Genomic DNA, 26,651 nt, shown 5'->3' on the forward strand with positions numbered 1-26,651 from the left:
CCACGGCAACCACTGCGCACGCGCACTCGGGACGCCGGGGGGCGGGTCCCGCAACGGCCCCGCCCACAGCGCGTGCGCGGGTCACGTGGGGGCGCGGCCCGTTGTAGCTGCGGCGGCGGCGACGGGGTGGTGGCCGAGCGTCTTTGGTGGGACCGACTCCGAGACTGCGTCGCCTCTGCAGGTACCGCGCCCCCCACGCCAGGCCCTGGGCCCCAGACCCTCCTGGTGTCCCTCGGCGCCCACTGGGACTTCGGCCCGGCGCCTCCTTCTGCGCCCCACCACGCCCCCCTGGACTAGTGCCCTCAGCGCCGAGACACCCAGGCCTCCCGGACCCTTTCGTCCCTCCCTTCCCTCGGACCCCGCCCCCAGCTTCCCTGCTTCCAGAGTGTCCCCCAAGAGCGCCCCTTCCACAGCTCCATCCCGGCGTTGCACCCACACAGGACTCCCTTTTCTGGGCCCGCCCCTCCCCCAGGACCCGGCCGACCTGGGGCCCCAGCCACCCCGAGCGCGGGTGCCACTCTTTCCCAGACCTGACCCAGGTGCTCCGCACGAGGCTCTGAAGATCACCCCTTTGTGCTTCTTTATGGTCGTTTCCAAAGGACTTGGTCTGAGTGGGATTCGTTGTCGTCGTCTTTGTTCTGAAGTAGAAGTAATTCAGAATAAGGGAGCTCTTGGAGAAAGGGCCCCACCAGTTCCCCAGCGGTGGTCATTTGTTCGGCCCTGCCCGGTGCTGGAGGGGAAGGGTTCTGGAGACCAGTGAGGCTGTCGCTGTTCCAAATGAACGTGCAGCCCAGACACAGACCGGCGCTTGAAGCCAAACTCAGCAGCCCTCTCGGTGATGCTAGCAAGATGCCTGCCTGGGGGTCTTACAGTGGGCGTCGCCAGCCAGGGCTCAGGACTTTGGTAGACCTTGATCTGCATTCCCACAGCCCAATTCTTCTCTTTACCTCGGCAAGCCTCAGTTTCCCCGTCTGTAAACTCGGAACGATTAAAACTCTGCCTCGTAAGGTTGATGAGAGGGCAAGTACGATGATGGGAATAAAGCACTTAGTGGAGTCTTTTGCATAAAGCCAGCTCTCAGTTTTAACCCTGAGCACTACAAATAGACAAGAGCTAACGGTGAACACTGAATTATAGTGGCTAATAGCCAAGGTTTATGGAGCAGTTATGTTCTGGGCTCTGTTCTGAGTGCTTTTTACATATGATCTACTTTAATTCTCATTATCATCTTAGGCAGGAACTGTTAGCCCCGTGTTTACAGGTGATGTAAGGAAAGCTCAGGTGAAGTAATGTCACCTTCACCCAAGACACACAGCTCTTATATGGGGAGCGTGGATTCGAATCCAGGATGTCTATATTCAGAGTCTGTGGTTATAGTCACTACAGTAATGTTCCAGGGGCATAGAGTTCAACAAATTGGTATTTTTTTTAGCAGATTTTTTCTTTTTGAGATAAAATTCACATAACATAAAATTCACCATTTTAGCCATTTAAACATGCACTGCTCATAGCAGCATATTCATGGTGTACAGTCCTCACCACTATTTAATTCCAGAACATTCTTATCATCCCCCAAAGAAATCCCACCCCATTAGCAGTCGCTCCCCATTTCCCACTCCCCCTGTGGCAGCCCTAATCTACTTTCTGTCTCTGGATTTGCCTTTTCTGGACATTTCATATACGTAGAATCCCAAGATGTGTCGCCTTTTGTCTGGCTTCTTTTGCTCAGCATACTGTTCTCAAGGTTTGTCCATGGCGTAGCATGTATCCATACTTCATTCTTTTTATTGCTGAATAATATTCCATTATGTGGATAGACCACATTTTGTTTATCCATTCCTCTGTTGTTGGACATTTGGGTTGTTTCCACTTTTTAGCTAGTGAATAATGCTGCTATGAACACAGCTGTACAAGTTCTTGTGTGAGCCTAAGTCTTCGGTTATCTTGGGTCTACATCTAGGAGAAGATGCTATTATTATTTTAATTCCCACTGCACAAAGGCAGACCTGAAACTGAGGGTTATCGGATCTTGGATGAGAACTCCCGTGTTCTGCTCTTTCCATGCAATTCATGGTAGTGGTATACTGAAACTTGGCAAAGGAAGGTAAGGAAATTCCAGAAGGTCATGATACACCAATAATAACTTCGTCAAAGTGCTGACGCAAAGTTTGAGAAGCTTCTCAAGTTTTCTCTCCCCGAGAGGGAAGTTTGAACTTTGAACACAAAGCATTATTTGCTTCTGTTTATCAAATAAATGTCATATACCTGGCACCATGCCAGGTGCTGAGGAGGAATAGTAAAGATGGATGTGATCCCAGCCTCACACCATCACAAGGCTGTGGGAGGGTTAAAGAATTAAATCTGAAAAACAAAACTGTAAAAAAAATTTTGGAAAATAATATGGGAAAATATCTTTATGACTTGGGACTAGGATGGGATTTCTGAAATAAAACATGACAAGCACAAACCATGCAGGGAAAAGATAGATGAATTTGACTACATTAATATTAAGACATTCAGTTCATCAAAGGCACTATAATGAGAGCTAGTATCTACAATATGGAAAGAATTCTTATAACTCTGAAAGAAAAAGAAGACAACACGTCAAAAGCTAGGAACAGGCATTTCATAGATGAGAAAACACAAACAGCACATAAACATCAAAAGAGTGCCAGTCAGCCTTATTAGTAGTCAGGAAATGCCAGTGAAAACCATGGTGAGATCCCATTCCACAGCCAGCCTTCGGCAGGAAGTGAACTGGTGGACGTTGCCAGCCATCGAGAGGAGACAGCATGCGCTCACACTTGCTGCTGGTGGGCGTGTAAATCGGTGCAGCCGCTTCGGCGGCATCTCGCTGTATGCCTGGACGCCCTGTGGCCCAGCAGTTCGGCTCATAGGCCTATCCCTTTGAGGAACTCCTGTACACGTGCCTAGGAGACATGCACACGAAGGTTCATGGCAGTGCCGTTCATAATTGTAAAGAGAAAACCAACGAGAACAACCCATCAGCAGTAGAATGGTTATATGCATTGTGTGTCTGTACCGTGAGGTAGCGCGGCAGTGAGAGTATATGGCCTACAGCTACGGAGGCGTGGGTGAGTCTCAAAGACAGCGCTGAGTGAAAGAAGGCACCAAAGCATACCGAAGGGGCTTGATTCCTTTATGTAAAGGTCAGAACCAGGGAAAACGGAATATTTCAGAATCCACGCTGCAGTAATAGTACAATTATTAAAAAAAAAAAAAAAAGCAAGGGAATATTACATCAGAATTTAGGAGATTGATTACCGTCCCCACCCCCGGTGGCAGAAGGGGATGTGACCAGGGAGGAAGCATCGGGGCTTCCAAGACTGCTTTGATTTGTGAAGTAGGGTGTCTGTGCGGGTGTTTTGTTCATTACTCTTTGAACTGTGCATAATAGGTTTTACAACTTTTGTGTACATTTTCCAGTTTTCTTAAATTACAGAAAAATTAGTTTTAGATATATTTCCTGCCCTCGAGAGGCCTGTGTTCTAGTTGAGGAACCAAGATAGAGTCCAGTTACTGCACTGCTCCGCATTCTGTTTAAGTGTTTAAGTGTCACGTGGGGGAGAGAGATGGAGGGGAACTCATGCTGGTGGGTGTGGAGACCTGGGAAGGGAAAGGAAGAGGGGCGTGGGCCTCCCGTCCATGGGTCCATCCCCATGGCTGGCGTGACGTGGTGCTTGTCCGTGAGTCCTGGGACTGAGCTGGGGAGAAGGGATGGGACTTGAGCTGGGCTTGCGAGGAGAGACAGGATGGGAGTGCTGAGAGCAAGGGTCTGAGTGAAGTGAGATTTCTATTAAAAAAAAGTTTAAAGTCCTCACCCTGCAGCCTTACTGGAAAGTGCCGGCTGTTGACGAGGGTGGTGAGGATGGCCTCAGCCAGTCGAAGATCTGAGGAGCCTCTGAGGATACTTTCTGCTTCCTGAATACACTGGAAGGTTTTGGTTCGAGGGATGTTTCAGGATTTGCAACGTGTCTCTATACTGTCTTAAAAACTAGACTGGCAGTCTGTCCGTCCCTCCATCTTAATTTCCTATGACTGCTGTAACAAAGTGCTACAAGCTCAGTGTCTTATACAGTTCTGGGGGTCAGAAGTCTCAAGTCAGTCCCACTGGACTAAAGCCAGGGTGTCAGCACGGTTGTGTCGCTCGGGGAGGCTCTGGGGAGAGTCCGTATCCTGGCCTTTGTCAGATTCTGGAGGTGCCTGCCTTCCTTGACCTGTGACCCCTCTCTGCATCTTCAGTCCAGCAGCCTCTGATCTTTAAATCTTCCTCGCGCTCTCTGACCTCTGCTTCTTGGTCACAACTCCTTCTCTGACTCTGACCCTTCTGCCTCCATCTAATAAGGGCACGTGTGATCACGTTGGACCTACCTGGATAATGCAGGATCTTCTCCCCATCTCAAGATCCTTAATCTTCAAAGTCCCCTTGCTACACGAGGTGACATGTTTACGAGGTTTGAGGATTAGGGTGTGGGCATATGGGAGGGCCATTATCTACCGACCCCACTACCTTTTGTTTGGTGGTGTTTTAATTGTCTTTTTTCCATCATACTTGCTTTATTTTCTTTGAAAACATTTTGGACAATCTGTCTTATGTTCTTGTAGCATCACCCCCAGGTAGCATTCATTTGGATAGCCTGGGGATGCCTGTGTTTCAGCCAAGACACTGCTCCCAGAGCTCTTTGACTCCCGAAGGGTTTTGTATTAGGTCTGATCGCCTTTTTCACGGTGAAGTCGAGTCAGCTAAACTGTAGGTCAGGATAATGTTACAGGCACAGCAGCCGCGCTTTGAAGACGTGACTTTGCTCCTGGAGTCTCGACCATAGTTTTCCCATGATGCCTTCATAGTTGTGATGTTACCTCAAAGGGGTTTTTTAGGCTCTTTTGGAGCAGTTTTGGGTTTATAATAAAATCGATAGGAAGGTACGGAGACCCCATGTGCCCCCTACTCCGGCACGTGCAGAGCCTCCCGTGTATCAGCGTCACTGGCCAGTGGTGCCATTTCTGCCGAGGGTGCGTCTACCCTGACACATCATAATCACTCAGACTCCGTAGCTTACCTAAGGGTCCTTTAGCCCTGATGAGTATTGCCCTGGAGAAGTAGAAAATGCCTAGAAGACAGTAGGGAATTGCACTGCGTTTCCTATTTCGGGGACAGTTCTGACTGTTTGCCTCTGTTGTTCGCTGATGTCTTAGTTTCCGTAGAGGCAAGAACACAAAGCTTTATAATAACTTGTACAGGTAGGGTGTACAGGGACCAGGATTTTACTGTGTTTCAGTGTTGCTTTCTAAGTAATGGATTTCTCTAGGTTTTAGACTAGTACCTATGCACAGAACAATGAACTAGTCAAAGCCCCAAAGCAAGTGAAAAGCAGCCTGCTATCTGTGCGTACCTTGGTAGGCTTCTCGACCTAAATGTGTAGTAAACCCCTTTAAAACTGCTTCTATGAGCTTTCCTAGAACTGAATGGCTTTGGGGGGGAGTCCTGATTTCTTCCTCCATTAGAAAGACATTATTTTCCATCAGCTACTTACTGATGGGGAGAGGATTAAGAGGATGTCGGGCATGTAGAATTTCCAATCCTTTGCCATTTATGGTCCATCGAGGTGTGAGCAAATGGGTGAAAATGTCTGGCGTGTCTGAGGAGCGGCAGGGAGTCGGTCACAAAGCTGCGTGCTCTCCGTCTAGCTTTGCTTCGTCCCCGTCTGGATGGACCAGGGCTCAGGCCGCCTGACTTCCTGCCCGCAAGGCCACTGCCCCTCCACCGCCGCCAGCTGCCTTTTGCGCTAAACTTGATGAGCTCCTGCCTTTGGCCCAACGTTTCTGTGTGGCATAAAGGCATCTCACAGCCTGGGCTCCCCTCCTGGCCCTGTTTCCACCCCTGGGTGCGCATCCCGCTCTGTGAGCTCGTTGCTGTTGTCACCATTTCCCGGCAGGCTGGGCTGTTCCTGGGCACGTCTCGCCCCCGCCCTCCTCCCTGGGGAATCGCTCTGTTGAGAGACCCAGCACGGGTCCTTGGCGTCCGACATTTACTGCTTTCTTCATTGCTGTTCTAGTAGTTTGTAGACTTTCCTACAGCCTAGTGACCGTGCGTGTTTAGGCTTCTTGGCTGCATCGTTTATTATTCATAACTAAATGGGCGTTTGAATTTATCAGTCTTTTGTGAGTTTGGTTGGCGTGAGTCAGGTCTGTCCACGTTGAGCTGCCTCTGGGGAACGATGAGATGCATCTCAGACCTAGAATGCCGTCAGCTCTCTGATGATCCGCGATTAAAAAAAAAATCCAGCAATGATAATCAACGTGTAAGGTAGCTGTCTGTGACGGAATTGCAATTTAAAATACCGTGACGGTCCCCCCTGACTGGTGGTGCAGGGTATCCAGTGGGTGGAGTTGAGAAGCGGGGTTGGAGGCCCTGGCACCTCTGGTCTCTGCTCCCCTCCGATGCCTGTACAGCTCCTGCTGGGCCTGCGCAGGACGGCCCTGGGGGCCTTGCCCACGAGGGGTTTCTTTTTGTAAAGGATCGCAGGTGTTGGTTTGGTGGTCCCCTCCCCACGGGACGGGACTGAGCTGAGCTAGGCTGGGTGGTGCGATTTCATGCAGCAGCTGGTCTGGGCGCTCCTGTCCGTCCGCACCAGGGGTTGTGTGAGGTGCTGGAGGGGTGTGGGGAGATGCGGCCCCCCAGGGAACGCAGCCTTGGGTGGGGGGCTTCAAAACTGAAACAGGCACCAGGCGGTGTCTAGGGCGGAGGGAGAGGGGAGAGTTGGCACTGGCGTTTCCTTCCGTCTCCTTATCCGTAAGCCCCCGGCCCCAGGCAGGCTGGAAGGGGCCATTCCTCCCTGCCGTTGCCGCCAGCCCAGGACCCACGTGCTCAGGTGGGCAGCCGGGATCTGCTGGGAGTGTGGAACAGGTGCTGCGGCCGAGTGGAGGTCTAGTACTCTGTGGCTGGAGCGAGCACAGTGGTTTGCAGAGAGGAGGATGAGGTCCGGGGAAGCCCAGCAGATGCCTGGGACAGGTCGGGGGCTGGGCGTGTGCTCGCCGTCCTGGGTCTCCCTCCAAGCGGTCTGGACAGATTTTGTCCTGTGTGACGAAATGTTGCTTAAGGAACAAGGTGCAGGAGCCGGGATGCCTCCCCGCTCAGCCTTACACCAGACGGGCACTGGCGGCGCCTGCCTTTTTCCCAGACCAGGGGATGCGTCGCTGCCTGTGCAGGGAATCACGGCACGAGAGTTGTTCCGTTTCCTTAACTTTTAAAACGCTTTGGTCGTAGTTTTATATAAACTTATCCCAGCTGAGCTGTGAAGGAGAGGCATTTGTTTCCTGTTGGTTTTTGTTCACAGCTTGTCCTGAAGAGAAGACAGAGCAGTGTATTCCTGAAGGCCCAGGGCTGGCAGAGGAGGTAAGAGGAAACCACGGGTACTTAATGACTTGAGCAGAAAAATCGGGGAACTCAGTCGCAGTCAGGCTTCTTTTGCTGAAGTTTTTCCTTCTGAGATGTTCAATTCTTGAAAAAAATGGTGTTTGAGAGGGTCGAAGTTCCCTTTACACAGCTTCCCCTCGGGGTGAGTCATTCTCTGAGGCATACCTGACCTTTTTAGCTGGAACCCTATTACAGACACTCCTGCAATTCATTTTCTCACAAGTATTTCTTTGGCTACGATCCATTAGTCCTTGATATGTGGTTTTCAGTTTTTCATTGAAAACACTGTTTTAACATTTTAGATGTATGCCCACCTGTTATTTTGAAGAATAGATTTAATGTTCCAAGTATCTAGTTTCTTGGTCATAGTTTTGTTATTTCGAATTTTATCACATTTTGTTTGAAAAGTACTGGTGCATACAAGTATTATGTTTCACATTTGCTTTCTTCATGGCCTAGTATTTGATTACTTATGACAAAAGGCACGTGTCCACTTTAAAAAGTTATCTCAGGAACTCCTAACTTAGGGTGGTTGGGTTTGGATTCTCAGTTTTTATAAAGTTCTTCCTTGTAAGAAGCTAATGTTTTGGCTGTTTCTCTGGGAATCGAATTGGCGCCATTCGGGGGCGGCAGCCAGCGTGAGTGTGCCTCAGTGCCCGGCAGGGGCCTCCGCAGCCGGCGCCTGCCTCCTCAGGATGGGGCTGTGTGTCGAGATGGCGCAGCAGCGGGGACCCTTGGAGGGGGTGACACGCCACTACCTCATCGCTGGCATCCGGAAGCTTTGAGAGGCGCTCATGCACAGCAGAAAAGGGGTGAACACGTTTAAGGTGGATGACCGTGACTGTGAGCGTCTTTCAGAGGATTTGGAGCAGTGCCCGGAGCGTACAGCCTTAGTGGGGCGCACGGACCAGAAAAAGAAAAGCATCTTCAGCCCAGACTGCATTGATCTTGACAGTTCATGTTTTAGGGGATCTCAGCCAGTGTGGTCCATGAAGAAGCATTACCCCGGAGGAGCATGTAATTGTTTTTATCTTATTAAGTAATTGGTTTGTGTGCTTAATCAAGTTTATAATGTTTTCTTTTCTTGACCAATCTTGGCATCCTTGTCGTAGGAGGTAAGTTTCTCTGAACAGAACCCCAAAGTGTACAGCACTTTACTTACTGGAAATAAGGTGGCCCCTTCAGTCATTTCCTGTATTGCTATTTGAGAAGGACGTTTCTTTAACTTACTTAATGCCACACCCATTTAGAGTTACAGTAGGAGTGGAAATTTTAACGTTTGAGGGGTTATATCCTCATTGTGAGGCATTTAGGAATCCTGCTGCCTATTTCTTTCAGTTTTCTGTCATATTTCTTTTGTATGTTTTGTTGGTTTGTAATTTGGACTGCACACTCAGGTGCATACTCAACACACAGATAGATATCGATGTATACATATTTATATTCAGTAGTTTTTTCGTTATTTTATGTGCCTGTTACCACAGTGTGATATCATTCTTACATTGTGTTCCATTCCAGAGGTTAATTTGTTTTCTCCACTCTGCAAACCTTGGTTGAGCTCAAATTGCATTGCGGTCGAGTGGGAAGGAATTCACTTATTCTTCCTTAAGCTTATGCCAACTTTTGCTGCTATTGTCAGGGATTTTTCTTAGTTTCAGGATTTATTTTTTTCCTGTTCTAATGCAGTTTCTATGAAAGGGGCCACTTCCAGAAGTTTTATATAAATGTTTGTTTGGCTTAAATCTATTTTCTTTTATTAATATACAATAAATGCTGTATCCTTGTGTTTGTGCATATCAGAGCTCCCTGGAATTTAATTGTGGTCTGTTCTGATCTTCTTGATGTTTGACCCTCACTTGATAGCACACAGTTGGCTCAGGCCTCAGTGGCTTCCTGGGTCTAGTCCAGGATGAGGTTCATCAGCCTTGGTCGTGCCCGGGCTTTCTCTTCCTTTCTGAGCACAGGCGTACATACACCAGTTCGTATGGCATTTAAAGTTGTTTTGTTAAATGTTCGTCTCTTCTTCTAGGTAGTTATTTACTTCATCTTTGAGTCCTTAGCATCTGTCACGGTACATGGCACATAATAGGTGCGTCGCGATGCTTGCTGTGTGAATACTCAAAAGAATTGAATTGGGCTTTTCTTTCCCCAAACGTTAAGGGGCCAGGGAAAGGTAGTGGTGTGCCAGTGACATCAGCACAGTGGAGCGTGCTTATGCACTGTCGTTTGAGAAAACAATTCTTCAAGTTTGGGGAGTATCTCTTTTTAAATATACATTTATGAATATTATTTATACATAATCTAATTTATGTTTATTTGATGTTAAAGTTTATTAGAGCTTAGTTTTGTCACAAATGGGTTGTAAGGTCTTTGAGGCCAAGGCCCTGTCTTAATATTGCCTCTGTTTCTTCTCCTCTGTCTCTCCAGGGATAGTAGGCCCTCCGCGCTTGCCGGTTTTGAATACATATAAATTCAGTAAAAGAAAGAAACATACCTCTCAGCTGTTACGTGAATTAAAAGCTCTGTGTCTGCCGCTGTGCTGGACCAGGAGCTTTTTCTGGCATAGGGCATGTTGTGTTTATCTCCGTAGCCACAACATTTAGCGCCGCAGTGCCTGGATTTTAGTAGGAATTTGGTAACTCTTGATAACTATGTTGACTAATCTTCTTGGAAGGAAAGAACTTTATAAGCTACAGATGTTAAATAATGAGATCATAAATTGTCTGGATCCATGGGCTATGTGCATCTGAACGGTTACTGTTATTGAATGCAAAATTGTTAAGCTCTGATGTCCTCGGATTCCTTTCTTCCCGCGCACTGTGCGTGTTCCTTTAACTTACTAAGCAGAGGCCACCTCTCTCTCGCTGCCCTCCCTTGCAGGCTGCCATGGCCGCCGTCGACAGCTTCTACCTCTTGTACAGGGAAATCGCCAGGTCCTGCAACTGCTACATGGAAGCCCTCGCCTTGGTTGGAGCCTGGTACACGGCCAGAAAGAGCATCACCGTCGTCTGTGACTTCTACAGCCTCATCAGGCTGCATTTCATCCCGCGCCTGGTGAGCAGAGCAGACCTGATCAAGCAGTATGGAAGATGGGCAGTCGTGAGTGGTAAGAGATGAGTTTTCAGTTCTTGCCTAATCTAAAAATGAAATCATCTTTCCTGTTTAATCTGTGTTTTAGGTTGGATGCATCATTCCTGGAGTTACTGAATTTGATGTAATGTTTTCATGGGATAAAAAAATAAAACTACTCTGTTAGGATTATGTGCGCATTTCTTACCGCCCTCGTCCTGGAGGAATTTCCCTGTGATTTCGGTGCTTCTCATTCTGCCCCTCCTGTTCCCAGTCCCGCTCCAGCCCCACCTTCCTAGCCTTTGCTTTTCCTTCTTGCTCTCTGTTTTCAAAGTGTCCTTACAAACTGGTACCACTTTCAGAAACACTTCCCTTATTTTAAATTTCATCTTAATTTACCATTGTTTCCCAGGAAAGTACCCCCTGGCACTCATTCAAGCCAGATGAGAGTTCGAAAACAGTTTCCCACTGTGTCTCACAGTCAACTTGGTGAATGTAAAACAGCTCTTCCTCTGCCTGTCAGAGTGTCTGGGCGAGTATTTGACTAGCTTGTGTCATGGATTTGACCTTGTGCTTGACTGATCACTTACAGAACTCGGTTTATTTCTAGTGTGAATCCTTCTCTGATTAAACCCGGACACAGTGTATTTAAAGTCCATTTTAAAGGTCACACTGAGAAACGAGTTTGCTCTCTTGTCCCCGCTTGTACTGTAGGCGCAACAGATGGGATCGGAAGGGCCTACGCAGAGGAGTTGGCCAGCCGTGGGCTCAACATCGTCCTGATCAGTCGGAACCAAGAGAAGCTGCAGGCGGTCGCTAAAGACATAGCTGACGCCTACAAAGTGGAGACTGACGTCATCGTCGCGGACTTCAGCAATGGCCGCGAGATCTACGGCCTGATTCGGGAAGCCCTGAAGGACAGAGACGTTGGCATCCTGGTGAACAACGTGGGCGTGTTCTACCCCTACCCGCAGTACTTCACACAGGTCTCGGAGGACACGCTCTGGGACATCGTCAACGTGAACGTTGCCGCCGCCAGTCTGATGGTGCACATAGTGTTACCCGGGATGGTGGAGAGGAAGAAAGGGGCCATCGTCACCATCTCCTCTGGCTCCTGCTGCAAGCCAACCCCCCAGCTGGCGGCGTTTTCCGCGTCTAAGGTAACGCGTCCCCAGTTGGAAAGTGAAATCACCACGCAGGACAATGTTTATCACGATGGTTTGGTCCAGTTTGTTGAGCTCTTTGTCAGCAGCTCGTGTTTGCTTGTGCTGTATTTTTTTCCCTGAAATGACCATTAAGTCTTTTTTTTTCTCCTGAATTTCTTCCGAGTTCCTGAAAAATTAGGTCTTTTCCCCTCCTGTTTCAACAGGCTTACTTAGACCACTTCAGCAGAGCATTGCAGTATGAATATGCTTCCAAAGGAATTTTCGTACAGAGTCTAATCCCGTTCTACGTAGCTACCAACGTGTCCACCCCTGGCAGCTTTCTGCACAAGTGCCCGTGGTTGGTGCCTTCGCCACAAGTGTACGCACATCATGCTGTTTCTACCCTTGGCATTTCAAAAAGGACCACAGGATACTGGTCCCATTCCATCCAGGTAACAGTGTGTGCTCAGCTCTCGTAATTAGGTTAATGCCTCCTAAACCTTTTTAAAATGACACTTGGGAATCTGATTGAAGCATGATGCTGAAAGATGAGGATTGTGCATTCTGATTCTCAAACCTTAGAGTGCTCCGGTTTAAGGATCCAGCTCACGTTCTTTGAGTTCCTTTCCATCTTCTCCATTCCCGTTTGTTTCTTACCTTTTTAAGTCCCGCCTGTCTCAGTCTCTGGGGAACGCATGGCATTTGTGTTTTCAGCACTGTGCACTTTTCCGATAAGCTGGATGTGTACCCTCGCTGTGGACGTCCTCCCCTCAGCTCGTTGTTCCCAAGTCCTGCTGAGCTGGGTCCCCGGCGGGGCTACTCTGTATCACATTGGTCAGGAGCAGGCCTGGACACACGGGTCAGGATCCCCGAAGGCGCCCAGAGCCTTGCAGAACCCCACCCCCCCACCCCGGCTTTTCCGCAGTTCCCGGTGCCTGGAGACTTGGCATCCCTTTCCTGTTACTGCTGTTATCTCAACAGGCCGATGAGTCAGCCTCCGGAGTGGATCCGTCAGTACCCAGAGGATGAAATTCTCTCCTCTTCCATTAGCTCTTTCCCTCCCACTGCCCAGTGTGCTGAAACCTCCCTGGGACAAGCCAATGAGTCTCCGCCTGCCCGTCCTTAGGAAACGGGCAGAATCCATCTTGATGCTGGTCCCCCCTGTAGTGGACAAGTGGTCATGAGAGGAGATTTAAAACAAACAGATTTCTAGATGCTGCTTCAATCTCCACTCAATAAATACTGAAAATAAAATGCCCTTTGGAGGGGGACCCGATTACCTAGCCTGTGTCAGGCGCCCCCATGTTTCAATGTGACCCTCCTTACAGAGTCCTCCTAAGGGACCATATATTGCCTTCTTTCATCTCCTTGGATTTTAGAGCCTTTTGCTTTAGGACAGTGGCCCCAAGGAGGAGTATTTGGGTATTTTTTTCCATGAAATCCTGACTCTTTAAAGAGGTCCAAAGAGACCTTGGTCATTTTCACAGGTATTTACTTACGGCTCCAGGCCAAACACGGGACCCCTGTCTCCAAGGTGGCTAAGCTGAAGCTTCTGTGGAACCTGCTGGGAACAGCTGCACCTCTGGGACCCTCACCCCACAGTTCATCGTGCTGGGACCCCCTCCTTGTTCACTGTGGTTCCTGGAATAGCAGAGTGACCTGGGTCTGTTTCTTAAGGAGAATGTGGACTGACCTGTATTACTACACCTCTGGTCAAGGCTAGAACATCAGCACCTGCCAGGGGCCCGTCCATCTCCCCTCCTTCACACACAAGGTGTTAAACTTTTGCTCAGTCTCAGACAGATCCGTCAGTGTTGCGCAGGGCTTCTCCACCTGAGCACTAGTGGCGTAGAGGTTGGTTCGTTCCTTGTTGTGGGACCTTCCTGTGTGCTGTACGATGCTCACAGCGTCCTGGACCTCTGCCCACGAGATGCCGGTAGCACCACCACCCCACTTGTGACAGCTAATACTGTTTCTGGACTTTGCCGAATGTCCCCTGGGGGAACGTGGCCCTGGAGACCCCCTGGAGCAGAGCAGCATCAGCGGACATCCTCCCTGTATCCCCGAGGCTTCCACGTCACACCTCAAGACACTCTCTCAGGGTCCTGGTGTTTTTGACTCAGTGCGTTTGTTTAACTTAGCACCACTCTGCCCCTCAGTCCCCAGTTTTCTCACACAGTACTAAGCACGTATGCAGTTTTCTCTTTCACCTGCCTTTTATTCCTGGGCTGATTTGTAATTCTTATCCACATTCCATACTATTCATGTCACGTTAAGTAAAGATGAAATCGTATCACTGCGTGTAGGTCTGTCCCGCCTCATTAGAGAAAGGGGGCGGGTGGGCGGTGATCACATGTCTGTTCCCCAGAGAGTCTAGCATAGGGTCTTATACAAAAGTAGGTGCTCAGTGCAGTAGCACCTAAGGTTTTTCCCTTTTTTGTATTTAATGGGATTGGTGATGTTTGTTGGTTTAAACGATTGCTGATCTGTGCGTTCTGTTGTCGATGACTTTGGGTTCTAACCTTACAGTCTTTTTCTCTTTCATTTTTAGTTTCTTTTTGCACAGTATATGCCTGAATGGCTCTGGGTGTGGGGAGCAAATATTCTCAATCGTTCCCTACGTAAGGAGGCCTTATCCTGCAAAGCGTGAAGCTGGCTGATGGTTGGGAAGTGTTGCCAACTCGGGGAACCTGCAGCATTCTACATTTGGAAGAACACATGTAATTTATCTTCTGCATTTTCTTTCTACCGATCATTTAGCATACTGTTGACTCATCGTTTGCAAAATAAACATAACACTTTTAAGAATGCTGTGGAAAAGCCTCAAGGGCCGCTTGGAAGGCACAGAGTAAACAACGACCACCACACAAGAACCATGAGGCAACCTAAATTTTGATGCTTTTTTTTTTTTTAAGCTGTTTGAAAGCTGTGTGATTTATGTTGTTCTAAGAGCTACTCGCAGTCTGATATTGAAATATGATGTGACTTGTCAGCTCTTACAGTTTTGCGTGTTGTTTCTTAAGGGAGATTATTTCAGTAGATGAATTATAGTATTGGTTTTCAAATGTTCATCAGGAAAAACTATTTAAAAGTGTTATTTTCTAGGTCAGATTGCTGGTATAATTAGTGGAACTCTGTATTATATTGTGTAACTCTAGTTGTTCGGCTCTCTGTGTATGAAATGCTGCTCTTCAGCTGATGCTTCATTAGAGAACCATATACGTGTGTATGTTGTGCGCATCTAGGCAACTTTATGTATGGGTAAGTTACTTTAAGAAAGATTTCTCGTCAAGATGGCTTAATGTGGAATCTTAAGGGTATTAAAATTCTAGATTTTTCCTTTTCATACTAAACAAGGCTACCCAATTTTGTGTTATAGATTTGCCAAGTATAATATTACTTACGACATTCTGTTTTTTTTAATCTACTAAGGAATTAATTCATTCCTAAATTTGGACATGTAGTAATTGACCCTCAGTCATCCTCTGATTTATAATTACTGTGGATGAGTAATGACTTCTCAGCCTATGACCCATTTTATAACAAATTTAGCCCTTTAGAGCTTGTTTTACCTTGTCAAACATTCTGCTATGTAATATTAGTCCATTCCAGTGGCATTATTGGTGTAAACATCAAAGATTTATAGAATAGTAGTTAAAATATGGACAGATTATGTGTGTGTGATATGACATATTGTGTCTGTTGAAATAAGTTAGAAGCTCATTCTTGGTTCATGTAATGGATTTATGCGTTACAGTGAATACTTCTATTGGTATGAAGATAATTATGCACAACCCACCACAATACGGGTTTGCACTGAAACCTACTGTGAAGTCTTTTTGGTTCAGGTCCTGTAAAGCCAAACATTTTTGAGAATCACATACGTAGTGCTTTGACAGTTGTAAATCACTATACGAATATGACCGTATGTGCAAATTTGAAATTCACAGTTTAATATTGCAACATTGATGCAGAAACCGGTAAATTGAAATCAGGACTTTTATGAAATTGCTTTCTCCTGAGATAATATTCCATTACGAGTAGGCCTAAAGCATGCTTTTATGTTATGCCCACAATTTTGCCAGTGACATTGCCTTAGTATTTCCAGATCTGACTTGGACTCAAGATCAGAAGTTAAGTTCAGAGCTCTTCAACTTACAGATCAGGCCTTCATCACATAAGAGGAGGAACTTCAGGTGTGAAAATTTACACACTAGTGATACTACGTAGAACTGACCTTTCTACGATACTACTACGTAGCACTGTTTTGCTTCCAAGTTGGCTTGGAAACCTTTATTTTGTCATATTTGGCATTTCCCTACCCGACCATTTATGGTCATTAAGACTAGCGAAAATTTGACTTCATGCCACAGTGACTTGAACTTTAATTGACATATAATAAGAAGCAGCAACTTGATGTAAAAATACCATATTTATATCTAAGGTGTTATGTGGTACAGCAGTGTCTTATATTTATAGATTAGGTGTTGGATCATTGTTATATGATGAGACTAAGTATAAACCATGTCAGTGATGTTTTAAAATTCTCTCCTTGGCAGGACATATGTAAATATGCTGATTGGTGCAAAGTTCATGAAAGATCAAAACCAAGACTCTTCCTTAGGTTTTACCTCTCCCAGAGCTCATTTGAGAGTCATAATCGGACCACTGTAGATGGGGTTTCTTATTAAGAATGTGGGAAATAAGAACCTTTGAAAGAGTCTGTGGCCTGAAAACAACAATAAAAGCAGTTGCTTCTGCTTCCTTTGGAAGAGGTTTTGCTCCATATGTTTGTAAATTGGTTGTTTGGAAAGAGAGACACATTTTTTCCCCGTAGGAACAGTTATTTAAAAGTTACAAAAAATTAATCTCTAAACACCTGTGATAGTAACTCATTAAAAGCTGGTAACTCAGTAAGAAAATTGCGCGTGTAACCACGTGTCTCATAAATCTTGCGAAACTACAGAGTTGATTTCTTGCTCTCATTCTCCTGATAGGTTGAATAAGATGAAGGCTGATTTTGATCACTGACATTGGCGATGTGGAGGTCACTGGTGCTTTTGTCATGATCCATTTTCATCGAGTGGTGGGGATGAAAGTAGTGGTGGGGATGAAAAGTAGTGGGTTCAAGAAAGAGTGGGAAGAGAAAGGGAGTCAGTGAGTAGAGACAGCTCTTTGGAGGAGTCTGTTTTGTTTTAACCTCAGTTACTTAAAATCTTGGCACATTTGGGAACCAGAGGGTTAAGTGGTGTCCTCAGTGTTGACATTGTTTGCCCTCGGGAACTAGTCTCTCTGTCTGTGTCTCAGTATTGGCTCAGGCTGTTACTCTTTAAAATAGCACTCAGTGTTAATAAAGATTTACCTTCCCATGGAATTGTGAATGCTTTATTATATACGTGAAGGGTTAGTTTAGGAAGTTATTAGAACCTGGAGTGGTGGAAAACCGGTAGACCAGGATTCTGGGGCTCTCAGCCTTCCTTGGTCAATTTCCAGGCCACCTCCTGTCATGCCCCAGGCCCCCTGCAGTTTCTAGGGTTTTCAGGAGCTGGCAGCTGTCTCTCTTCCCCCGCTTCCGACTTCACTATCACGTGACAAGGATGTTTGCAATTCATCAGCCTACCTCTGTTCCTAACAGTTGGGCTTTGTATTCAATGGCATAGTGACCTAAAGGGCTGTTAAAAGAACCCTGAGTAGAACAAACACAGTTAAGTTTAAGATCAGGTACCTTACGTGGTGGCAGCAGGGAGTGCTTAATTTTGAGGATCTGCAAGTGCGAGGGTCAAGAATTCTCTGAAATTTCCTAACATTGATGCGACCTGGGGCGGGGCGGGGGTGGGGGGAGAACTTAATCAGGTGTGGGTTGATCTAGTGTAACTACCGCATTTATTGAATGTGTGTCAAGCTCTGTATGTGTATGTTTCATTTAACCCTCATCCTATTAGGTAGGCATTCATATCTCTTTTTTGGATGAGGAAGGTGAGGTACAAAAGAGCTGAGGTACAACTTGCCGAAGATCACAAAGCCAGTAGGGGATTCTGTATTTAGCCACTATATCAAATGAGTTTGGTTAAATATTCTTAAAGGGAAGACGCAGTGCTGTGGTTTCTAATATTGGGGCCATGCAGTATCTTCATGGTGCCGTGGAAAGTTCAAACAAGATGCAAGCAGTTTTGTCTCACTATATAGCACATCATTTGTCATCAGCATTACGTAAAACAGGCTTTCAGTCCCCCAGTTGTGCCCAATGTCAAGTGTGGACCGGCTCAACATTTAGACACAAAACAGCCCGTGATCTCAATCACCCGGACATTTTGTGGGGGGGGCGCACTTCTAGAGTTCAACACATTAATCCTTGTTTCTTCAAAAGGGGTAGCCGCTTGGCGTCCGTGCTCCAGGCGAGGCCGCGAGGGGTTAGGAGTGGAGCGGACCGACTTGGGGCAGGCGTGTCGCCGGTCAGGGTGGGAGTCAGGGGAGGACTCGCATCCTCACGCCCTGAGCAAGCACTTCACCCGCCCGCGTCCCAGGTGCCGCGCGGGTAAAACGGGTAGCGGTTTGCAGGGGGCGCGCGCTGAACCTGGCTCTTGCTCCGGACACCTAAAGGCCCCAGGAGGAGAGCGCTGGAGTAGAAGCTTTCAGGGGCCGTTTCGCCAGGGTTGTCCTCTGCAGGACCGAGCCCGGCCCGGGCCCGTGCAGGTTCCATGAGCTCCTGCCCTAAATCCCTAGGCATCCCTCGCCGGCCCATTCCAACAGTCCTTTACCCGGCCTCCGACCGGGTCCCGCCCCAGGGCCGCAAACTTCGCGAGACCTTCGTCTGTCCTCCCGGCACGGCCCCGCGGCCCCCGGCGTCCAGAGCGCGCACGCAGGGCACGCACGGCCGCCGGGGCCGGCGCTCCAGGCCGTCGGTTTCTCCGCCCGGATCGCGCAGTATCGCGAGCGTTGGGAGTAAACACCCCGCATGGAGATCCGAGGCGTGTTCGCCGCGGAGGCGCCGTTATCCCGGGCCGGGCGGACCCGAGCCTGAGGCCGCCGCAGGTACGTCAGGCGGCCCGCTCCCCGGAGCCGCCGCCTCTCCGGACCCGCGCGGCCGCCCGCGCTCTCCGGCGTGCTCGAGGCCCCGAGGGCGGGGGTCTGCGCTGGCGGGGGCGGCGGGCGGCGGCGGGGCCTCGTTGCGCCCCGGGAACCGCTGGGCGCCGACTGGGCGGTGCGGAGAGCGGGGAGGACGGGCGGCTTGACGCGCCGGTGCACTGCATGCCTGCCCGTGGGAGCCTCGCGGTCCCCTCCACTCGCCTCAGACCGGCCCGGCTCCCGGCTGGTGTCCCCGCCTGGCCCTCTCTGCGTGTTGACACTCTTCGGTAGCTTGCTCCATTTCACCGTTTTCTTTATCTGAAATACGCTTTAACGGAGTCAAACCATATGCCTGGCCCTGGCCCTCCGCCTCCGAACAGACCGCAGTTTTCGGGTCTGTTCCCAGAGGGAGCTGGTATCAGATCTTAAGGGACCTCGGTTCTCTTCCCCGTCTCGGTCTGTACGCATTGCTCCACTGATTTTTCAAAAATGCGGGGTAAGAAGCTCGTCGGCAAGTTGGGTTCGGGAGGCTCTGGTTGACTCTCAGAACAAGAATGCCTTTCAGACCTGTAGAATCTTAAATTCTTGCCTTGCCCTGTCCTGAATGTGCTGCGTGAGACGGTTATACACCGTCTACATGTGTTCATTAAGATGTTTACCCCTTGTTTGGGTTAGAGCCCCTGAGACTTATGGCCTGTTTACCTATGCAGATTAAGTTAAATATTTACAGTTACTTTAGATTCTGAAGGACACTTCCAAGTGTCCTTTGCGAGTGAGTGGCTTAAGATTTGAGTTGAACTGGAGAATTTCGTTTCCTATGGCCCTTTAGTCTCGATTGTGCTGGTAAGTAGCGCTCTCACTTCGAGGTCTCAGTGTGCCTGAGTATAAAAATGAGGGGTTTGGAGAACAGTGACTCTTCCCAACCTTTAATCTGCAGCACCCATTTTATTTATATATTTTTTTAACGTGAGAGCTTTGTTAAGGTAAAGTTACATACCATAAAATTCAACTGCTTTAAGTGTACTTATTCAGTATTTGTTGGTAGTTGTTGTTTTAGTAAATTTGCAGAGTTCTGTAACCACCATAACCCAGTTTAAGGTGACATCCCCCAAAGATGGCTGGTGCCCATCTGGAGTCACTGCCTATTTCTTACGCCAGCTCCAGGCAACCACTAATCTATTTCCTGTCTCCTTAGATTTGTCTTTTCTGAATATTTCGTGTATTCAGGTGAGATTGTATGTGGCCATTGTGTCTGGCTTCTTTTGTTTCGCGTACTCTTTTCAGAGTTCATGTACATTGTACCCTGTATCAGTAAGTCATTCCTTTTTTTTAAACTGAAGTAGAGTTGATTTACAATGTTGTATTAGTTTCAGGTGCACAGCAGAGTGATTCATTTATACATATATATATTCTTTTTCAGATTCTTTTCCATTACAGGTTATTCCAAGATATTGAATATAGTTCCCTGTGCTATACAATGGGTCCTTGTTTATCTATTTTATATATAGTAGAGTGTATCTGATAATCCTAAACTCCTGGTTTATGCCTTCCCCCAATACTTCATTCCTTCTTATGGCCCAGGAATATCCCAGTGTATGGATATAACACATTTTGTTTATCCATTCATGCAGGACACTTTTTTGGGGGTGAGGGTGGGGCTGTGTGGCATGTGGGATCTTAGTTCCCGACCAGGGATCTTACCCGAGCCCCGTGCAGTGGAAGCGCGGAGTCTTAACCACTGGACGGCCAGGGCAGTCCCCTGGACACTTTTCTCAAATAAAATGTTACGTTTCCATGTATGATGCAGATGGCCAGAGCCCTTTTTGTTAGAGGTGGCAGAAGGGGTGGCAGGTGGAACTCTTGCCCATAAGCTGTCTCAATGGTGCTCCCCAAGTATCCTTTATATCCCTTATATTATAAGGCTTATAGTTATAATTGATTATAAGGCTTATAATCAAGAGTTGGTTGCGTCTATAAATAAAGAAATTCTGGTTCGGTGCTTGCAGAGCCTTAGAAGCACCTAGGGTCCTATGGGATCAAGCAGGCTCTCTTCTGAAGAGTCAGGAGGTTTTAGCGTTCCCTTCCCATCCACGTGTTGTTTGATCGCATTTTCTGTCGGTCTGGTGGTAGATAGTTCTTGCCCCGCCTGCTGCCTCTTTCATTTGTGTGGCAGCCACAGTAAGTGCCACAGATAGTGAGAGGCCGCAGGCCTGGGCAGACTACACATGGCTCCTAGCGTAGCACTTTAAGTGGAGCTGGGGTGGGCGTGTGTTTGCATCTGCCCCCGACACCAGGGGAGAGTTAAGGTACTGGTTATATTTCAGAACAACTTGGCAACTCCAGCCCTCGGTGACTTGAAATATTAAGAACGGGAGTCTGGACCTTGGTTTCTCAGTGTTTGGCCTGAGTCAGTTTAGGGAGACTGATTTCCTCCTCCCTGTGGCCTAATCGGTTTTGACACGCTGAGAAATCTGTTAACTTGGTTTATTAATATTGAGAATGTCTTTTTGCTTAAGAAAATGAGTTTCAAGTAAAATGAGGAAAGTACTAGCCTTCTGCGGGGCTGGCCAGTACTGAATGGCTGAAGGGTCAAGAGAATAAGGAGACAGGAGCCACATCTGAGAAAGAATAGGCAATAAAAGCAGTGTGGACCATGATGGTCCTTCACTTGGGCACTCTTGACTCTTGGGGCTGAATTGCTTGTGTTTTTCCCCCCTACGAAACCTACTAATGGACAGAATGTGCCAGAATGAATGGTTCAGTCAGGCTTAAGAATACACCTTTGTTTTGGCATGGTCTGGCATCTCTTAAATGTTAGCCTGCTAAACAATGGTAATACAGTCAAGTATGCAGTTAGTTACAAAAGTGGTATTTTTACGGTCAAATTTTAATTGAACTGAGTGGTATCCTTCCATAGCCTAAACAGTTCAATTTTCTCTGGATCTATTTCAGTAAAGGGTCATTAAAAAGCAAGGCACATCTTTATAATTAGACGACTATCAGGTGATACAAGTCATTTCCTCTCATCTGAATTGTGTTCTTTAATTATTTGCAAAGAAATCCTTTTGGATGTGCTTTAGCTCTACGGGGCATCATAATCCTAGTGATACCCTTTTATAATGCAAAGTAGAAGATTCTCAGAGCTGTAAGGAACGTTAGCTGTCACTTGCCCAAGTAATACATCTCCTCTACCTTGTCTCCCTTTTATACACGTCTCATTAAATATTATTCCTGGCATTGTATTTTTTGAGCTGTTCATTTTACATTTAGTATTTAATGTCAAATATTTTTTGATTGTACCTTTATTGGAGGCATAATTATACTTATTTATGGAAAATCCATAATTTTGAAAATACCATCCTTTAGGGTGTACCTTTGTATGCAAAGATAACCAGGTCTTCTACGTTAAGAATTTATAGAAATTAAATCCAGTAAACACTTAGTGGATCCAGTAACAGCCCTAACCAGGCCCTATGAGTAAGTGATATTACAGATGATAAACTCGTTCAGAATGTACTAGCTAAAAGCATAGCCTTAAGCTAGAAGGTAGACACAGAGATTTTTGAAAACAATTCCTAGGAAATAGATCCCTTTTAAGCGCTGCTATATGTACAAATAAAATTACATTTTTAACATATTTTGACTTTGTGCCGCTGTCTTACCAGAAAATTTGTTTTTCTATAAAATTTATTTTAAAAGATTTATTAAAGTATTTAAATAATATGTTTTATCTAATTTAAAAGTGTAACATGTGCTCTTTGTGAAAAGGTATGAATAGAATTAAGAACATAACTACCTGTAATCATAGTATCGGAAGGCAATAGAATCATTGGTACCATTTTGGTGGATAGTTTTTCGTGTTCTTTTTTCCTTGTGCACATAGATACATATTTAAAAATCAAGATTTGGATCACACTGTACATGAACTGTTTTCCTTAATATTTCATTAACATTTCCCCCATATTCTTCGGGAAATATATTAGTTTCCTATGGCTGCTGTGTCAAATTTCCATAAACTTGGTGGCCTAAAACAACACAGCTTTATTCTCTGGCAGTTCTGGGGGTCGGTAGTCTGAAGTCAGTCTCACGGGGCTGAAGTCAAGGTGTCAGCTTCATTCTTTCTGGAAGTTCCAGGGGAGAATGTGTTTCCTTCCCTTTTCCAGCATCCAGAGGCACCTGCATTCTTTAGCTCCTGACCTCCTCCTGTATCACTTCAGCCTCATGTTTCCGTCATCAGTTCCCTGCCTCCCTCTTATAAAGACTCTTGTAATTACATTGGACCCACCTGGATCGTCCAGGACACTAGACATCCTTAGTTTAGTTACACCTGCAAAGTCCCTTTGGCCATATAAAGTAACATTTATAGGTTCTGGGGATGAGAATGTGGACATCTTTCGGGGACCATTATTCAGCCTTCCAAAGGACCACAGTTTGAAATTGCTGCATTGCATTCCATAGTATGGGTGCACTAATTATTTAGCTAGTCCCCTATTGCATTTAGGTGGTCTGTAATTTTTCCCAGTTAAAATCCTTGGACATAAATTATTGTATGCTTTCAGGTTTATACTTCTATGGATTTTAGGAAAGCAGGGTAACCTACCTCGTTAAGAGTGTGGCCTCTGGAGCCAGACCACCCAAGTTCCCAGCCCAGCTTCCCCACTTACTGGCGGGGTGACTCCAGGGAAGGTGCTGAGCCACCGTGGGCCTCAGTTTTCTCATCTGAAAATGGGGGGATGGGTAGGAACAGGTTGTCGTGGGATTAAGTGAGTTAATACATGCACACTACTAGGATAACACCTGCCACATGATAAATGCTCAGTAAGTGTTAGTTGTTGTTATTACTGAAGTTATTAGACTAAAAGTTTTTTACGTCCATATATTGGCAAATTACTCTAAAAGGTCATAAGAGTTTTTTGCGTTCACTAGCAACCTATGAGAGTACTCATTTTATTGGGTGGGATTCTTAAACATGATGTTATTTTATACTCAATTTTTGTCTCAATTTTTGTCAAAATGTTGCTTGATTTTTATAATGTAGATTATAGAGGCACTGGGGTTAATTTTAGCAGCTGTTTACTATCTCAGTTCCTTAATTCCTTAGAATGAGAAATACTTTTAACTTCTCTTTGACTGGCTCAGTCCATCTCTTGGTGTGTTCAGATATCATTCTGTGTGACAGGTGATGGGTGTAAACCTATTTGATAAGGTCCACGGTCTGGTTGTGCACACATGGGTCTGTGCAGAGTGAGTCTCACAGAAGAGGCTTAAAGTTGCCCCCACCCCTCCACCACATTTTCTTTTTATAAATTATTTAATTAATTTTTTTATTTATGGCTGCGTTGGGTCTTCGTTGCTGCCCGCGGGTTTTCTCTCGTTGCGGCGAGCGGGGGCTACTCTTCGTTGCGGTGCGCAGGCTTCTCATTGCGGTGGCCTCTCTTGTTGCGGAGCATGGGCTCTAGGCGCACGGGATTCAGTAGTTGTGTCACATGGGCTCAGTAGTTGTGGCTCACGGGCTCTAGAGTGCAGGCTCAGTAGCTGTGGCGCACGGGCTTAGTTGCTCCGCGGCACGTGGGATCTTCCTGGACCAGGGCTCGAACCCGTGTCCCCTGCATTGGCAGGCGGATTGTTAACCACTGCACTTCCAGGGAAGTCCTCCACCACATTTTCAAATTCATACTCCCACCCTCCTGAGGGCAGCGCTAGCAACCGAGACTAAATGTAGGACCTTTTTTTTTTTTTCTGCATATTTTGGAAACCATTCAACCTGCCAGAAAGGGTCCAAGAACAATAGAAGCCCTTTTTTCCCTCTGAACAATCTGAAAGTAAGTTGCAGACCTGATGTCCATTACCCCTGGATACTTCAGTGGGCATTTCCTGCAAGCAAGGACCTTTTTATGCAGTCACGGCACAGCCTTCAAAATCCAGCAGTTGGTCTTGATACGCCACTGCTAGCTGGTCACAGGTTGGCCCCATTCAGGTTTTGCCAGTTGTTCATTCCGGTAATGTACTTACAGTAAAGGGATCCAGTTCAGAGTCTTGAGTTGCAGTTAGCGGTCATGTCTCTTGAGTCGCCTTCAATCTCAGCCATTCCTTGACTTTCATTACCTCAGTACTTATGGAAATTCTATGCGAGTTGTTTTGAAAAATGTCCCTCGATTGGGGTCCTGATGTTTCCTTAGGATCTGATTCAGGTTGTGCGTCTTTGGCAGGAGCCCCTCAGGTGACGCCAGGCTCTTCCAGTGCGTCTGCCCGGCGGACCTGGGTCCATTTGTCCCATCGCTGGTTAACCTGATGAAGCGTCTCCATTGTGGGGTTACCCTATTTCCTTTCGTAAATCAGGATTTTGCTGGGAGCCATTCTGAGCCCATGTGAATAACTTATTCCTCTTCACAGTTTAAGTTTATTTTACGTATATGTGCTACAGTGGACTCATGCTTTCCTGTTGTATTCAGTGGGTCAGGATCTGTTACGTTCATTATTTACTTCGATGCTCAGATTGTCCTGTGCTGGCCTCTGTGTCCCTTTGACACGTCCCCACCATTCTTTGAGCTTTTCCTTACTTTCTGGCGCAAGAAGATGTTCCAGACGCACCTCTGTTTACCCTGCCCAGCCTGGAACTAGCTCTCTCTCCAAGGAGCCTGGTTTCTTTTAGTGGAGAATAGTTATTTAGAAAACCAGTTCTGGGTTCCCTCCTGTTGGGATATCACTGCCCCTGTGTCCTTTCAGCAGACAGAGCTAGGAAATACATGTATGTGTGTTTGTGTGAGTGTATTTTTCTACATCTGTCCGTATATTGAAAACCTTGAGTTCACACCAGTACTTCCAGTTTTATTGTGATCCTGCATGGTTCATTCCAGTTTTTCCCCTTTCATATTTGAGACTTCCTTCCCTGTCAGTGAGAAATCTGCCTCCCATTATCCACAAAATATTTATTTGATCAAATCAGTGTCCCTTCGTCACTGCCGGCGCCTCACGCAGGCTCTGACACCCCTCGCCAGGGGCCTCTCCCCTCAGCCTCCATCACTCCGCGCCAGGCCGCTGCAGCTCTCCCACCGCTGCCTCCTTCTTGTCCTCCGCCGATTATTTTTACAGAAAGTGTTTTCTTTTCCTGTTGTGTCTGTGCTCCTCTTCTCTGTGCTCACCTTACGCTTGTTGCTGCGTACGTGTTGGCCACTAGATGGTGAGCCCGTCTTGGGGACACACTCTCCAGGGCTGAACTGTGGAGTGAGAGCTGAACGCAGCCGTTGTGCACGCGGTCGGTCGCGGGGTGCCTTCAGAGCGCTGCGGAGGAGTCGGGGGAGCCGTATCTTTAAAACAAACAGGCCAAGGGCGCAGAGGTCGGTAGGCGGTGGCCGGTCTTCCCTCCCCAGCACCCACGCCATCACTCATTGCCCTCTAGGTCCCCCGTGGCATTTTTCTTTTCCTCAGTGCAAATTTATGTTTTGAAGCTCTCTCTTTCTGGGACTGGGAAACGTAGAAACCTCCATATCTGTTGTCACTCTTGAAAAAGAGTGTCTTCCTAGAACCCAGATTTTAGTTCACCTTTAAAGAACAGAAGCAGGTCAGCCAGGCCCAGATAGGGAGTGTCTCCTTGTTCCCGTCCTTCCCAGCCTTCTCCTTCCTCCCCCTCCTGGGGATTGTCCTCATGAGGGTGTCTGCTTTCCAGCCCCTGTGGTTTGGAGACTCTTCTAGTGTGGCCCTCTGGTGAGAGGTTCAGTGACCTTTCAATTACTGAACCAGTGACCGCTGTTCATTATGGAAATGTTTCCCCTAATTTGGGGGTTTTGACCTCCCTCTTCCCCGAGCCATGCCCCCCCAGCTCTCACGCTCGCCCGAGAGCACTCAGGTCCTGCCCGTGCTTCCTGAGCCGGCTTTTCCTGCAGCCTTCGCCATCCCGTTTGGGGCAGACGCCCTGGGCGTTGGGCCGGAGGCCT

The 26,651-nt window shown here is 47.1% G+C and overlaps 2 protein-coding genes across 5 annotated transcripts in view; both read left to right on the forward strand.

Moving 5' to 3' along the window:
• The first annotated feature begins 115 nt into the window (after positions 1-115).
• HSDL1 (hydroxysteroid dehydrogenase like 1) lies at positions 116-16,966 on the forward strand. 2 transcript variants are annotated; one of them, XM_082862386.1, is made up of 6 exons: positions 124-181; positions 7,359-7,417; positions 10,319-10,544; positions 11,222-11,667; positions 11,877-12,104; positions 14,204-16,966. In XM_082862386.1, exons 3-6 carry the CDS (start codon positions 10,325-10,327, stop codon positions 14,300-14,302), a joined length of 993 nt encoding a protein of 330 aa, XP_082718512.1. In that variant the 5' UTR covers positions 124-181; positions 7,359-7,417; positions 10,319-10,324; the 3' UTR covers positions 14,303-16,966. The 2 variants fall into 2 exon arrangements, with proteins under 2 accessions (XP_082718513.1, XP_082718512.1); XM_082862387.1 differs by lacking the exon at positions 7,359-7,417 and having other exon boundaries at positions 116-181.
• Positions 16,967-18,578: 1,612 nt separating this feature from the next.
• MBTPS1 (membrane bound transcription factor peptidase, site 1) overlaps positions 18,579-26,651 on the forward strand; it is a 49,846-nt gene continuing 41,773 nt past the window's right edge. For all 3 annotated transcript variants that reach the window (XM_082862466.1, XM_082862468.1, XM_082862467.1), the window contains exon 1: positions 18,579-18,684. The gene's annotated coding sequence lies outside the window, so the exon portion shown is untranslated. The remainder of the gene's footprint in view (positions 18,685-26,651) is intronic.

Source organism: Leucopleurus acutus (assembly GCF_964270905.1).
Source record: "Leucopleurus acutus genome assembly, chromosome: 20".
In the NCBI taxonomy this organism is placed as follows: domain Eukaryota; kingdom Metazoa; phylum Chordata; class Mammalia; order Artiodactyla; family Delphinidae; genus Leucopleurus; species Leucopleurus acutus.